General features: G+C 49.1%; 4 protein-coding genes across 4 annotated transcripts; 2 read left to right on the top strand and 2 right to left on the bottom strand.

Annotated features, from left to right (window-relative positions):
• Positions 1-937: 937 nt before the first annotated feature.
• On the top strand, positions 938-3,525 carry PENARI_c010G11277 (uncharacterized protein; the record flags this gene model as incomplete). Its single annotated transcript, XM_022632422.1, has 5 exons — positions 938-983; positions 1,153-2,047; positions 2,100-2,619; positions 2,670-2,813; positions 2,869-3,525. 5 exons carry the CDS (start codon positions 938-940, stop codon positions 3,523-3,525), a joined length of 2,262 nt encoding a protein of 753 aa, XP_022487687.1.
• A 326-nt stretch (positions 3,526-3,851) lies between these two features.
• On the bottom strand, positions 3,852-4,971 carry PENARI_c010G07516 (putative 26S proteasome-associated ubiquitin C-terminal hydrolase; the record flags this gene model as incomplete). The annotated part of the gene is made up of 3 exons (XM_022632301.1): positions 3,852-4,674; positions 4,786-4,880; positions 4,930-4,971. 3 exons carry the CDS (start codon positions 4,969-4,971, stop codon positions 3,852-3,854), a joined length of 960 nt encoding a protein of 319 aa, XP_022487734.1.
• Positions 4,972-6,870: 1,899 nt separating this feature from the next.
• On the bottom strand, positions 6,871-8,749 carry PENARI_c010G00523 (putative C6 transcription factor RosA-like; the record flags this gene model as incomplete). The annotated part of the gene is made up of 4 exons (XM_022632104.1): positions 6,871-7,960; positions 8,010-8,237; positions 8,285-8,587; positions 8,640-8,749. 4 exons carry the CDS (start codon positions 8,747-8,749, stop codon positions 6,871-6,873), a joined length of 1,731 nt encoding a protein of 576 aa, XP_022488013.1.
• Positions 8,750-12,194: 3,445 nt separating this feature from the next.
• On the top strand, positions 12,195-12,591 carry PENARI_c010G00516 (CVNH domain-containing protein; the record flags this gene model as incomplete). The annotated part of the gene is made up of 2 exons (XM_022632103.1): positions 12,195-12,327; positions 12,395-12,591. The coding sequence occupies 2 exons, from the start codon at positions 12,195-12,197 to the stop codon at positions 12,589-12,591; spliced, it is 330 nt and encodes a 109-aa protein (XP_022487839.1).
• Positions 12,592-15,514: the final 2,923 nt, after the last annotated feature.

The raw sequence follows: 15,514 nt of genomic DNA on the forward strand, positions 1-15,514 counted from the left end.
GAACATCTTTGATTTAAATTAGAAAGCGAGGCGTTTCGTAGTTTATAGCACTTATATCGTTAATGATATAGGTTATATGGTCCGATTTCCGAGGCCAGCAAACACCACCCAATACGGTAACTTACCTCGTGCTCCCCTCATCTCTCATCTCCCCTCTTCCTCCTTTCTCCTCTTCTTCTCTTTGACTTAACAACCCAAAGCTAGACATTGGCAATTTTTCAGGATACGCCCTGATTGTCAAAATGAGGGGCTCGACGAACGCCCCAAACTCTCCGGCGAGAATCCGAATGAAAGCTTCCTTTGGCGCCGATACAGCCCGCTCCCCACATGCTACAGTGAAAGCCATCTGCCATCTGCCATCTCCCATCTGCCGTGATATATACGAGGCGCCAGTCCAAGCAAGAGACGAAGTCTGCGGTGTGAAGGATCCACTACTACTAGTCCAGCAAAGATAACTTATCAAACAATGAGTGGTGTGATGGTGTGACCTCCTGCCGAATCGGAGATCCCTGGCTGTTTTGCCCAGATATGGAGACAGCTGCCAGATCCGCCAGGCACCTGGGTCACCTGAGTGATAACTGCCAATTTTTCGCCACTTTCTATTTTGTCCAAACATCTCCTCGAACTTCGATTTTACGATAATGTTACAGTACTCCCTACATGTATTCTGTTAATTGAATCACTTCCGGCTCATCTTCCCAGGTCCCACTGCAGTTGGGTTGCAACCCAAGGGACCAGTTCTCCGTACCCACATCCATTTCCGTTCGCTTATCAAACTGTTTCTAGGGGTCCAATTTATCCCCCACCTTGCCTCCTTTCTGTTCCCAAGTTTCTCGTTTCTAGGGTTTGGGCCTTCTTTTCGCCTGGAAGTGCAGTTCAAACTGGTCGCGTGCCTGCCGATAAGCTATCCAGCCCCTTTCTTGGCTCGCGTGGACACATGCCGTCATTCACCGAAGACAATACTCCTGGTCCCGAATTAACAGGTAGGCTCCATCTCTTTGCCCGCTTTGTAGTTAGGAATCCACTATCTCGTCCTCGTCCCATATAACCACACGTCCCCTGGCTTGTAATTCTGTCTCCATCGCGACTCGACATCTCTTGCCCCCAGCAGCACCTCGAATCGTCTCTCAATCCAAATACTAATTCCCACAGAATCGTCGATTTCGGGAACAGGCTTGGATCTCCGCTCTTTGACCAAGGCCTTACACGCAAGTGGGACGGTCGATTCCCCAGACGGCGCCTCTCTGAAACAGTATTGGGCTTCCATATCCCAGCCCATTGCGCAACCTCCCACCTCCTCCATGCCTTCTCTCGACGGCCCTTCGAGCGTCAACGATGCAATGACCCAAGAGGGTAGAGAGCAATACAGACCCGAAGAAGATACCCAGGGTCTCTTCCACCAAGTATACGAATGGTTACACCATGAGAAAACCAGACGACACAATCGTAAGGCACGGAAATCCGAAGCAGTCTCCTCCAATGCGACAAGCGATTCGCCCGCCGAGGACGGTCCCATAGAAAGACCTAACTCCAACCCCTCCGAAAGCTCCTTCTCCTTGGATAAACTGGAGAAGATCCTCCTTCAGTATGCGACGAACCGACCCAGCAGTGCCATCGGCTCGAATGCGTCGGTCAAACGCCAAAGTCGGCGTCGCTATAAGGGCCTGCAAAGAGGATCCGCCTCCGACTCAGAAGCCACAGATGTCGAGGCACCCGTGCCAGGCGTGGAAGCCTACTTGGACAACTCCAAGACACTGGCCTACACCGGTGGCGCTGCAGTAGAAGAGGATACCGACGCCAATGCCAATGTCAAGGCTGCCAAGGACCGAGAGGGCTGGATGATTTTCAAGACTGAGATCGTGCGCATTGTACATACGCTGCAACTTAAAGGCTGGCGCAAAGTCCCGGCGGATCTGGCTGGCGATATTGAGGTGGTTCGACTTAGCGGTGCTCTCACGAACGCCGTGTATGTAATTGCACCACCCAAGAACCTGCCTCCCCCCAAAACGGACAGCAAGTCTACTTTAGTGTCCAGGAAACCCCCACCGTAAGCATCGACATCCCCCCTATTTTGAAGCCCTAGCTAATCGGCATTGTAGGAAACTTCTCCTCCGAATTTATGGCCCGCAGGTGGATCATCTGATCGATCGAGAGAAGGAGCTACAGATCCTCCGCCGCCTAGGCCGGAAGAACATCGGTCCTCGCGTTCTGGGCACATTCCTAAATGGTCGATTCGAAGAGTACTTCGAGGCCCGTCCTCTTACACCCCAGGAACTGCGCATGCCCGAAACGGCAAAGCAGATTGCCAAGCGGATGAGAGAGCTGCACGAGGGTATGGAACTCCTCGAAGAAGAACGCGAAGGCGGACCCATGATTTTCAAGAACTGGGACAAGTGGGTGGATCGTTGCGAGCAAGTGACCACATGGCTCGACAAGGAAATCCAGTCTCCGCAGAATGAGGCGAAAGCCGCATCTGAACCATGGCGTCGTCGCGGCTTTGTCTGCGGTGTGACATGGGACATGTTCCGCAAAGCCGTGGATAATTACCGGCTTTGGTTAATTGCTGAGTCTGGTGGAATTGCTGAGATCAAGCGCCAGTTGGTGTTCGCACACAATGATGTAAGTTCTCTTCGTGGATATTGCGAGATGTTGTATTGACTCGTCTCTAGACCCAGTATGGCAATCTTCTTCGTATGGAGCCAGCCACACAGTCGCCTCTGCTCTTGCCTGCAAATGAGCACAAGCAGCTCGTTGTCATCGACTTCGAATACTCCTCCGCCAATACCCCTGGCCTGGAGTTCGCCAACCACTTTGTGAGTCCCCGATGTTAGCAACAAAGAAGCAAGGCCCTAGATCTAACAGCAACAGACCGAGTGGTGCTACAACTACCATGACGAGGAACGCTCCTGGGCCTGCAACACTCGCGCCTACCCAACCCCAGACCAGCAATACCAGTTCGTATCGACCTACCTTACCCACCGACCTGCCGTCGGCGGCGGAACCATCTCTCCCCTGGCCACGCCCAACATCCGCGGTCGCACCGCAACGGGCATCATGCCTCTAGACCTCGACGAGGCAGCCGACGGGTCCAGCTCTCAATTCGCACAGATTGAAAAGTCCAACGACGAAGAGCTGGATAGAGAGGTGCGCTTCCTCATGCAGCAGACCCGACTGTGGCGGGTGATGAACTCCGCGCAGTGGGTTGCATGGGGTATTGTGCAGGCCAAGGTGCCCGGCATGGAAGAAGGTATCGCGGAGATGGCAGCTGCCAATGGACACAGCGAGAACGGACAGCACGAGGGTAACAGTAACGGCAACAGCAACGGCAACGGCAACGGACACAGCGAGGAGAGGCCGCCTGTTGACGCGGACATCGACGAAGAAGGAGATTTCGATTATCTGGCTTACGCCCAGGACCGGATTATGTTCTTCTGGTCTGACCTGCTGGCACTGGGCTTGGTCAAGGCGGAGGATCTGCCTGCGCCTATGGTTGAGCATATCAAGTCGCGCCTCGTGGAGTATTGAGTGGCTGTCAGTTTGGCTCTAAGCCCGGGGAGAATAATGTTTTATATTCAGGAACGGGACGGAGAATGTCCCTTGCACATCATCATTACGAGTTACGATGTGGACGCCAGTACATAGCACTTCGTCGATTTCGGTGATTTATCACACCTATGTATGTACTGCACTCTAGCGTTGGGGTTTCAACATCATCATCGAATACCATACCAGATCTTTGTTTCGTATCGACCATTATCATCGTCCTGCTTCGCCAAGGGTATCTGAAATGCCGACGTAGAAAAGCTCAAGGACAAAGAAGAACAACCACAAGTACAAGAAGAGAAGAGCATCTAACGCTGCATCTCAAGCTTCTTCCTCGTCTCCTTCTTAGCGTTCTCAACCCACTCTCCATAAGCCTTCCCCTCAGAATCCTTCTTATCCTTCATCCCAACAACCCCTTTCATCATCTCCCCAATAAAGCCAACAAAGTTATGTCTTCGCAGCGTATTCTCCCACTGCCACGCAGCCCTCTTCCTCTCCTCCCTCTCAAGCGTTTCCACGTCCCCAATCTCCCTCGCCGCAACTCTCGGATCCCTTACAACCGCCATAAGATTGAAATGCGTCTCCCCAGCCGGATATCGCGCAATTCTCCGCTGAAGAACCTCAATCACCTTCTCAGGGAAAGACCCCGCATCACACGCCCCATGACTAATAGGATGAGGCTGCAACCCATCAAGCTCATACAACTTCCCATTAACAGGCGTATACGCAATGAAATGGTAAGCGTCTGCGCCCTTCTCGTCGTCCTGCGGACGGGCGGTTTCATCCGCGAACGGGCTAGCACGCGCAAAGCTGTTGTGTGCTGTGCGGATGGCTTCTGAGTTTGAGAGAGCCTCGCCTCGGAGTTCGGGCGGGAAGCCTGTTGTGAATTCTTTGAAGCTGGATAGTTCGGGCCCGAGGGTTATCGCTGGCTGTCCAGCTGGGGGGTTGTCGTGGTTTAGGATTACGGAGAGGATGGCTTGGGTGCCGCAGGCGTTTTGAATTGTCTGCGCTGCGAAGAAGAGGTTGTTGTCTGTTGCTGTTTGGTCGTATTCGCCGTCTAGGGGGGCTTCGGCACGGGCGCCTGCTGCTTCGCGGGTCCATTTGAAGAGGAAGATTACGCCGTAGACGGGGCTGGGTGGGGTTAGCTTTTGATTGAGGTTCTCGGTCTTGGTCTTGGTTGTGGTGTTGAGGTTGTACGGATTGGGTCGGGATTTTGGAACTTGAAGGGGTAGTGATGCTTACCCGAGGGATCTGATTGTATCCGGGTCGAGGGAGATGAGCTCCTCGAATTGGGTGTCCTTTACTCCCAAGGTCTCGATCAGCGAGGTGAAAAGGCCCTGGCATGTGTCAGTAAGCTGGTTCCGATGATTGTTAGAGAGATCGTACCTCATCTGACTCGATTGTGCTCCAGCCAGCAGCGTCGCTCATTTTAAATGTCTGTTGTGCTGTGTAGACTGGTTGATTGAGAGTGAAGAGTGGGCCGTGCTCGAGCTTGAGAATCAAGCGTTGCTTTGTTCCCCAAAATGGAAAGCGGTTATGTCATTGTCACATGATCGCGTGTTTGCTGTGCTTGTCACGTGCCCATTCTTATATAGGTCTCAGAGCAGAGCACAGCACACTATTCTTCTCAAAATCAGAAAATGAGATAATGAGATAATATAGTAGAGACAGAATGTGCAAACCAGTGGTATTTTTGAATATCAAGACGTATAATCATAACTCGACCATGAACTTCTTCCACATTCCGCATTCCTATTCCCAGACATGGATGGTCGCTTGATATCGCGTAGTGACTTGGAGTGAACAATAATCTATGATTACTCCTCTTACCTTACCGGATATAAAAAGGGTCTGTAGATCTGTGTTATCTTGTTGACTAAGGTAAGTAGGCTTTCAAAAGTTGCAGTCTTGCCAGCGTAAGTTTAGAAGCGATCTAGGAAGGAGCTAACAGCTGAAGAATTCCTATACGGACGACAAGAATAGTAAGACGATCATTACCAGAAGCTGCATATTTCTATAAAATGATAAAGCATACTTCACCGGTATTTAATTAGAGCAAAAGTAACCCCCTGCGGAAGGGTCATCTAAGACGCAAACACCATGCACAAGCTTAATCCCTAATAGCCAAATACCCATCAGATAGCGCAAGGACAGCGAGGGGCTCCATCTGACACATGCAGCAAAAGAAAGAACAAAAGATAAATATAGAAATACGAAGAAGGAGACGATTATTAACAGTATTTCCATATAGTACACACACACCAACCGAGATAAAAGAAACGCCGATCTTAATCAACGGAGAATCCAATAAGCATAGAGTGAAAATGAAGTAATTATATTCTATACTTCCCCGTCCTCGATCCATCAATTAGGCTTAGGCTATACCTCTATCCGCCTTAGCCCGGGAACATAATACCCCATCTAGCCTAAACGCAGCCGAATACGAGGTCTGAAGAGAGTGCGGGCCACGCATATCCAATGAGAGGCTCATATCTGTAGTTTATCTCCCTTAGTGTGTCCCGTACTTGGCCAGGTGATGGTAGATGTAGTTCGTTTGATTATTTGTTCTATTCTTAGGTACTCAGGTCAGTTTGTGGGGATGCGTTTGTTCCTGCCGATCTGTTGGTGACTGGATTTGCAAGTTTAGGGCTGGGTAGTGTGCTGGGGGTTTTCTCGTGTTCTTTCGTTGGTGCGAAGGGTAGGGTTGGCGCTGCTATGTTTAGATTGATTGCGGCTCATATTTAGCTGTCGGGAGATAATAAAGTCCGTGATTCATAGTGGTTTGATTCTGCCGAGGTACATTGTGACTGTGTAGTGTCCTTGGTACCCATTTCTGACATGATCACACTATGTATCATTCTGGAATGGATAATTAGAGATATAGGGTAGTTGGCACAGAAGTAAAATAGAACACTTCAAGCAATTCTAACAAGATATTCGAGAAATCGGGGTATATACATCAATATAAAAAGAAAAAAAAAAAGGTTTCACGAAGTCATTTCCATCCAGCTTGTAACTGAAGATTAGACCGAAAAGTAAAACAATCGAAACAGAATCAGACCACACCAACGCTCATGCTCGACAGACAGAAATGACAAGAGCCCGAAAAGTTTACTCAGGGTTCCTCGGACCCAATTCCGTGCCGTAGCAGACGAAGACTGTCCTAGTCATTCATTCTCTCCTGGTACCAGGTAGCCAGAAACAAAACAACCATTTCCTTTCCACTCATGGAAGGCCATCGAAATCTTCCTCTGTTTTGCACTTTTCTTTCTTATTGTTCTTTCGGGTATAATGGCATCAATCTCATAATCGAACCACGTATAGTCCTCATGATGTCCAAAGTGGCGCAACCAAACTGGGCATCTCAAAGGGATGCGTCTGCGGATAGACCTCCATATTCAAACCAAGTGTGCCATCAGCACGAGGCAAATCGGAGCAATGCAACTCACCACCATATGGCGGAGTATATGTCGAGGCATTTGGGATGGCAGTGTGCGAATGGCCCAAATCAAGGGTGAGGTGTGCATCATTTGTATCCAGGAGTTGTGGCGACGGCGGATACAGGGTATGAGAATGCGAGGATGGAGCAGTGATATAGCCATCTGGGAGGTTGTAAGGGGAGCTGGCAACTGTGACAGCTGGAGGGGATTGTAGGGGCGGGGTATATGCGGCGTAGGAGGGAGAAGCTGATGCAGGAGAGGAAGATGCGACGAGGGGGTATTCGGTCAGGTTGTGGTGATATGGACTAGGCGGGCCGGGGGAGTATTGGTCAATAGAGGAGCGAGGAGACCAAGGAAGGCGACTGCGATAGTGGGCGACGATGCGTCGCGGGATATCCATCAGGCCCAGGGCAAGTCGCAATTCAGCGTTGAATGGATCCGTTGCGCTATGTGCGATGATGATGCGGTAGATTTCCTCGATCGGGCCGATGGACAGAGCGCCTAGATATGCGCCTCCCATCTCGGGAAGGAAGCGGTCGAGGGAGACGCCGACGGCAAAGAACTGGGCGAGAATTGGGAGGGCGTTGAGGTCCGAGTCGCTGCCTCGGAGCATGGAGGGTGGTAGCCAGAAGAGCCAGCGGCGCAGGATCTGGATGCGGTCGAAGGTCTGTTCGGAGGTTTGACTCGGGAAGTCGTCGCGGAATTGTTGGACGAATTCGATCAGCTCACCGAGCCTTTGGGTATGCTCCAGGTTGAGAGTGACTCGTTTTTGGATCATCTTGAGGCCGTTGATGGTTTGGTCGAGGTGGGCCATGTCTTCATCGAGAGGTTGGTAGCCAGTTGCCATTGAGAGATCTGCTGTGCTCAGTGCGCGTTGACTGTCTACGAACTGTGCCAGATCTGACTCCTGCTTCCAATACGGATGCATAGACTCGAGGACACTTGAGATGCCATGTTGTAAGGACATCCAACTTGAGCTGTTCACGTTAATTCCTGACATTCTTGGGAATTCAGAGTAAAACTCACTGTTCTGTCGCCTGCCATGAAAGAAGAACAGACGCCGCGAGAATAGCATCACAGTTATCCTTGGAGAATGACCCAAGAGCACTCTGCAAGCCCTGAAGCGCGGTGACTTTATGACGATAAGCTAACTGCTTCGTATCCTGGTCTCCAGTCAAGAAGGAAAGATGGAAAGCCGAGAAGCCAAGGATAGAGCTCATAACAAAGTCGCTAGACAGCGCAATAGCAAGAAAACTAGAAACGGTAAGCAAATGAAATCCCAGCACACCGTAGAAACTTACTTAGGCATCTTCTGCGCCCAAACAGTACAACCACTCAACCCTCTTCGATGCAAATCAATCGAAAGCCCAATAATATGATGAATCAAGCGCAAATCTGCACGCGACAGACCAGACCATCCCGAACGGGGACACTGCAAGAGCTCTGGATAAGGAGGCACGCCGGTACGATGCCAGTTCTCGATTTCGGCCTCAATGTCGGGCGACATGAGCAGGTCTGGACCCCGTCGTGGTGTAGGGGGACTGCCTTGAGCGCCGACAACATCCTGGTAGTCGCAGCGGCAGTTGTGCTTGGTGCAATTGCGACTAAGGGAAATCCGTTAGCTGCGCATCTGAAGATCTGTGGATTTGAACGTACCATTGCGGGAAAGTCTCGTCGCAGCGAATATGTCGCCTCTTACAGGTTTTGCAGCCGTTGCGAGATTTGGTGTGACTCTTGCGCGGGGGACCGCCGCCTGGACCGACCATTTTGGCTTGTTCGAAGGGTTGAAAAAGGTGTGGGGTTAGATTGGAGTCAGGGTTGACTCCGGAAGTGATTAGAGGGAATGGTTGAGATCAGGTAGTGGGCACGTATGCCCTGTAGACTTGAGTTGTCGGACAGAAAGGCTGTTGAATGAGAACAGGGGAAACGGAGTGATATGAGCCGCAACAGATGTTTATAGTCGATCTCTCAGGGTCCAAAAATAACCGTGAGGAATGTCGGATTAAGCACGTGGAGAATACGAGGTGCAGGGCTCCCGATCTCCGAAAAGCCCAAACCGAATAGTTCAGAGAGTTGAAATTGTCGAGATAGTTGAAGTATATTGAGTAGGTGTAGAAGAAAGAGGCCGGGAAGAAGCCTTGTAAAAGAGAGAGAGGTCAGGCGCAGATATGATCAATCTCACTTATAAGAGAATAATTCTGAATCCATCGAGATTTTGAGCCTCTGGGTGCAGGGGGTAAGCTAGGAAATTAATAAAATAAATTACCAAAAGAGTAAAAAGAGAAAAAGGATAAAATATTATCAAAACAATAAAATATTGAATATTATAGAATATTATTAGAGATTAGCCGTCCAGGATAGCACCGGTTCAGCTGGGTCTCAGGCCGGGGGGCCTGTGTGGAGAATTCTTATACAGCTGCCTCGATAGGCTTAGGCTCGTCTTGGGCTCCCAGACTTTCTGGGGATTCTTCTGATCGTTATGGAGGCTGAGCTATTACAGCCCTAGGCTGTGTAAGAACCCTTTATTTCTATACAGAGTGAATAGCCATGGAATGCAGCATATGAACTATAACTTACTATGGTTTGCAAAGGCAAAATAGGGGCGGACTCTCTTGTAGATCAAGTCTATTTTTGCGTTTTGCCTTTTTGCTTTTCATTCTCATCCCGCGCATTTCTAAAGTAGTTCTGGCCAAGACTAGGGACCAAACTGTGAAACGAATCTGTTCGATCGACCCTCGCAAGGCTCGATCTCGGGACCCTAGTGGGTCGAAACTGTCAAGCCAGCACCTTATACCTTATTGGGTAAGTCACCATGTCAATCACAGTGCCATCCTGGACCTCCCCTAGCGACCCACCGGCTCGCTAAGATTGGAGCGTAGACTGACAGGCGGAAGTCCACCGTTTCTACCCGTGAGTCAGAAGGAGATTAAACGCTCTGAACTCGGTAATCACAACCGAATGTAGAACTTCACATCCATGACAGTATGATTCTAGAGACAGGGGGTCGCTAACCACTTGGGCCATGGGGATTGGCGGCTACTATTGCTAGGTTTACTCGCAACCAGGGGGGTCAGTTCAATCTGGCGGGATCGCCGCCACATTACAAGTCCTCGATATCCTGGTGGCGAGCCTATATGGGCCCCCGGAATCCCCATGTTCTGGTCCGGTTAAGCTACCACTGGACTGGAACGGGGAACCATGTCCATGTCCATGGACTATCGGGAGGTGTGCGACGTCAAGCCTAAACAAGATAATGGACAACCGGCCGAAATTCTGAGGTATGCAGGGAAGAGAGAGTGGCGAGATCACCTTTTTCGTCTGCAAAGACCCAAGACACATTATTGCAGGGTCCAGGCTGGGGGACAGTCGCAGAACAAAGGTGGGAGGCGTTCCCCCGTAGAGTATGCACCCTAGCCAGAAGTAGAGTAGGGTGGTCGGAGTTCAGGTGTGACTCCCCTGAAGGCTGCAGGCTGCAGACTTGTGCGCCGATCGACCACGTTTTCTGGGGAGACATGTGTGTAAAGTCGGTGTGTGCTACCTTCTGATCTGGACTCTGACATTCCAACCTTACTACACACGTGGCACCACACTCGCACAGGATCTCAGGCCTCCTGTGAGACTGCTTTCCATTCCACTCAAGTAATCAAGTCGGGCAATCCCGTCCGGAACGGGCCCGGAATTGTTCGGGACAGCAACAATAAGAACCACTGTAAGAACAATGGAATAACGGAATAACGTTAAGAGTTAACTTATGGACTAACAACTAAGAACTGAGAACTAGTATGAAGTAAGTAAGAAAGGGAGACTGCAGATAGAGAGAAGGGCCAATCAGCGGCGGTGAGTCTCGCTTCTCGCGACATGGCCCCCAAATAGGCTTAGCGGCCAAAAGTACTGACTTCACTACTTTGTCCTCTATACCTCTCTCGGCCTTTTTCTTCGTCTTTTCATGGGAGTGGACGGGGTGCATGCAGGTATACTGTAGTCCGCTCTCTAGCTTCTATTGTTCCGAACCCAGGGGTACCTAGTCTTCTGGTACACCAAGGAATATTTTCCCTACCAATACGAACGCCCCAAGCATAATGACTATACATAATTGACTCCCTATATGCGTCTTCCCCGGGCGGCCGAGAATATCTCTCCCCAGATACAAGCCATGGATCGAAGATCAAGAGACAAGCCTTTTTGGATTAGAGCCATCGAGACCTTCAGCACTGCCCATGGGCTGCAGCAGACTAAGCAACTCTATTACGCCAAGAAGAGGTCATTCTAGACAGTGGGGCGCACGAGATCGTCAAGAGACTACCGATGTATGTACCACTCCACTGGGTTCGAGGAGCCTAATCTTGGGCGGTCATCTGCAATGGCCTACTGCATCACCTTCAGACGGCTGTCTGTACCGAGCACCCTAAAAGACTTTGGACAGGTATAGCCCAGAACAAATTTGACCGGGGATCTCGCAATAGACCCAAAGCCTGTTCTACATCGATACATCGACCTAATCAAGAACTAACAGACACTAACTAGGATCGACGGGAGGGAGTCTATATTGCCCCGAGTCCCGCGGATATCCTGTACTTCATCAAATAAAGATCGTTAGCGTCAACTCTCTTTTCTAAGCCACGCTTCACGCCCGTTTCAGCTTTCTATATGTTCTTTTCTTTTTCTGCTCCTTTTTTTATGATTATACATATTACCCGACGGTTGCTGACCCTTGCCAAGTCTAAACGCCCGATACTTTACATTTGGATGAGGCTGACAGCGCACTCTGCAGAAGTCCTGCATGAGGTCACTATGACCCCCCATAAACAAGAACATGCCCTATCATTAACAATGAGTGTTATTTCCGCGGCTTAGATACATGCTGCAGGCAGTCCAGACAGTGCTAGTCTCTATAATTCCCCCACGTGTCATGGTGAGAAAAGCATGATGCCAGAGCCACCGCCTCCATAGCTCTAAATGGTCGGACATCTACACCGCATCGATGTCATCTGGGGAAAGTTGCCGTCCGCTCAGTATTCAGCATTTCACTTGCAGTCCTGTTTTTGTACTTTCTATTCCTATTTACTTTCTTTCTTCTCTCTCAATGCAGGACTGCGCCAGACCGTTCTGGGCATCTGGATAAGATTTTGCGTCTATCTTTTTCATTCGAGGGACATTGGAACCTAACAAGCAAAGCAACCAAAGAAGCCAGTCGCAGCCCAACACGCCAATATGCCCTTCCACAAATCAGCTATGAATATTAGACTGAAGGACAAGCACATCCTCACTGCTTACTGCCGACGACCGACCGGGGACGCATTATACTCGGAACTAGATCTCAATAGGTTCATAGGGGCTAAGAAAGGTGAGTTGCATTTTTAACATACAAACTTTACTTCCCGTCGATGTACCACTAACGTGGCTATCATTAGGAAAACTTACGTGGAGCTGTGAGAATTTCTCCGATTGTGCCACTGATGTCACTCTCCGAATGGATGGCCCAAACCATGAGCCCCTTTTACAAGCGCGGCTTGACGATGGGGAGGGAAACATCTGCAGTGACGAGTTGAACTTAAGTTCATGCATCAAGAATGAAGATGGACATTTGCGGTATATGCAATGCTTCTAGCGGGATTTATCGTTTCATATTTCGAGAAAAAACAAAAGAAAATAGACATGTGTTTGATTTTGAACCCATTCCCAATGAGTGAGATAGGGGTGGTATAGGAGTCAGATTCCACGATCGTACGCTACCTAGATCTAAGTTTCAACAGTTAAAAAGACTAGAAACTCCAAGCCCAGATCTGACTCGATCTGACCTGGGACCCGTCCTACATAGAAAAGATAATACTGTAATCACACTACAGCTGAGGCTGAAAATGAAAACCGGGAACCGTACAATATTGCAAACACCAAAGTTTGTTGCCCCTGAGCCCTAAGAACCCCAACAACACCATCTCACACGAAGCTAAGATCCGCTCCATTTCAGGAAAAGCGTCTATATAAAGAACTAACCCACCGGCGTCCAGAAAAGGTCCCCGGCCGTCGATCCTCAAAATCCAACTCCAGTACCTGTCCCCAAGCAAAATGCCCACAATAGCCCCGTCATTCTTATCCCCCAAGCCACAAGACCCATAGCCGAACAGCCTTACCGTAAGCGGGAAAGGCCGGAATATCGACAATGCCCGAAGCCTCGAAAAAGGCGCCACTAGCACCCACGCCCTTGGTAGACTAGGCCCTGCAGTATAAGCAGTTAGAAAACGGGTACCAGGGTGAGATTTGGCTTGTCCTTGGCATTACGCTTGTGCTTAGACTTGGACTTGGACTGCCCAGGCTGGTATCGGTATGAGTGGGGTCCAAAATGGTATGCAGACGCCCCGTTTTTTTCGTGAAAAGAAGCGGTTAAGGGAAAGGCTCGCGTCTTGGTATTGGGAACGGGCGCTGGGGCTTTCGGTGCCGACTGTTTAATTTATGTCCGACTACGCCTTGCTAGACCACGCGTCAAATAGGCGAGGAGCGGAAGTTTCGGGTTTGGTTTTGGTTTTTGTTTCTCTGGTTATCTTGTTGAGTATGGAGGATCGGGTGGACTTGTTCCTCTTGTTCCTAGGTGTTCTTGTTAGTGTTAAGTTAGTTCGGGGCCAGTACAGTACAGTAAATTAGTTCTGAGGGTCTGTGGGATCTATTGATGTCTTTGCTTTTTCTTGCCCTCGCATATCTACGGAGTAAACATCCAGGTACAGTACACGTACACACCTTCGAGTCGTTAGGGGGTAAAGATGCACGAGACTAAGGAGACTAAGTGTGCATCGTTGATCCAAAAATACTCTCGCGCACCGCAAATGTTCGTTGTAAATCCCCGCTGATCATCATTTCCTTGTTTGCTCCGAGATCTGGCTGATCGACTTTTGTCCATTTTGGTTTAGCGGCCTCGCAGCATGGATACTGCTTTGTCGTTAGGGATCGACCGGGGTGTCAATGGCTCCGAAATTACCGAAATGAGAACGACTCGACGTGACCCAATTTTTAAGCGACGAGCCCTTTGCGCATTTACTTGGCAGTCATTTGGCGATTTTAAAGCACAGGCCATGGGGGCAGGACGGTCTTTTTTGTGGTGCCGATTGGTCTGTTTATACTAGCACCTATTGGGTATGGAAACCAAGTACGCAGCAAAGGAAACAGGCCACATCAAGGACCCTGACCCCAAGAATGCTGCTAAAACATTGTTGAGAAAACAATGAAAGAGATACACAACCTGGGTCCAATGGATGTAATAAATTCCAAGGAAATCAGGCTAGTTGCCGCGACAAACTCATAAATTCCGCTAACGATACCAAAGTAGCTCATACAGTCATAGGTCATATATCCTTTCACACCTTGATACAATATACATGAACAATCCGAGGCACTTGAAAAAGGGCGAAAAAAGAATTGAAAAAAGAGATTATCGAACGGCTTCGGGCCGTCATCCGCCTCAGATCTCTAGAGGATATACGAGATTATCCGTTAGACAATGAGCCAGAAAATGAACTAGAAAATGAGTTAGACAATGAGGTATGTTCAAAATACACTTGCAGGAGTGCATTATCTGACTACAGGAGTGAGCATATACTAACACTGGTCTCCTTCAGACATCCCCCACCAGCCAGTACTGCTGTGTATCATTTCTACATCTGATCTTTGGCAAAGGGCGTCGAATCTATGGAGAACAAGGCTCATTGAGCCCAAACGAACTACACAGCCTGCACCTGAGTGTAGAGCCTCGCCCTTCTGTGGGTAAGAAAGTTTGGGCTGGCTTTGGCGGGGACGAGGCAAAAGAGGAGCAGCCGTCGCTTTCGAGGGTCGAAAGCGTCACTGATCTGACATTCTAGGACTTTGTATCTAGCGATTCTCGACCTAGATATCCCTTTCATCCATTCTCTCCTCCACTTGCGCCTACCGAACCCGCAGAAGCTGCACTTGAGTGTAGAGACTGATTGAACCACTCAATAAATCTATTGAGCCCCAATTTGCACTGGATGTTGCAAGTTGGCCTCCATCCCGAGACGGGCCATACTTCGTTGTTTATCGAGACTCGATATAAGCCGAGTTGTGTAAATATTAAATAATCATTGTTTAAGAGAACTGGTGAAGAAAGTTTAGTTGTAATTTGAGAGATTGCTAGAGGCAATAAGTATACAAACTAAGAGCTACTTAAAAGCAAGCAATACTACCCTATTCATGGCTAAGTGAGGGCTTTCCTACTCTATGACCTTATATAGCTCCACTAAGTTCTAAAACAGCGTGATTGTTCTTTGTGTATCTCACACTACCTACCTACACAATCCCGCTTCTTTAATCCAAAGTAACTATCTAAACTATAAACCGACGTTGAGAAATCCTAAGATTTCTATTAATGTGTATCTATCTAATCTACCTAGGTATCTATCTAATGGGATATGAATTTTTGAACAAAAAAAAGCCGAACCAGCGCTGAGAAAGAAAGAAAAAACTACCTAGGATCCGGCCCTGACCAGTGGGGCCAAATGGATGCAAGAAATAAAATAAAAATGGAA

This window comes from Penicillium arizonense (genome assembly GCF_001773325.1).
Source record: "Penicillium arizonense strain CBS 141311 chromosome Unknown PENARI_contig010, whole genome shotgun sequence".
Taxonomy (NCBI): Eukaryota; Fungi; Ascomycota; class Eurotiomycetes; order Eurotiales; family Aspergillaceae; genus Penicillium; species Penicillium arizonense.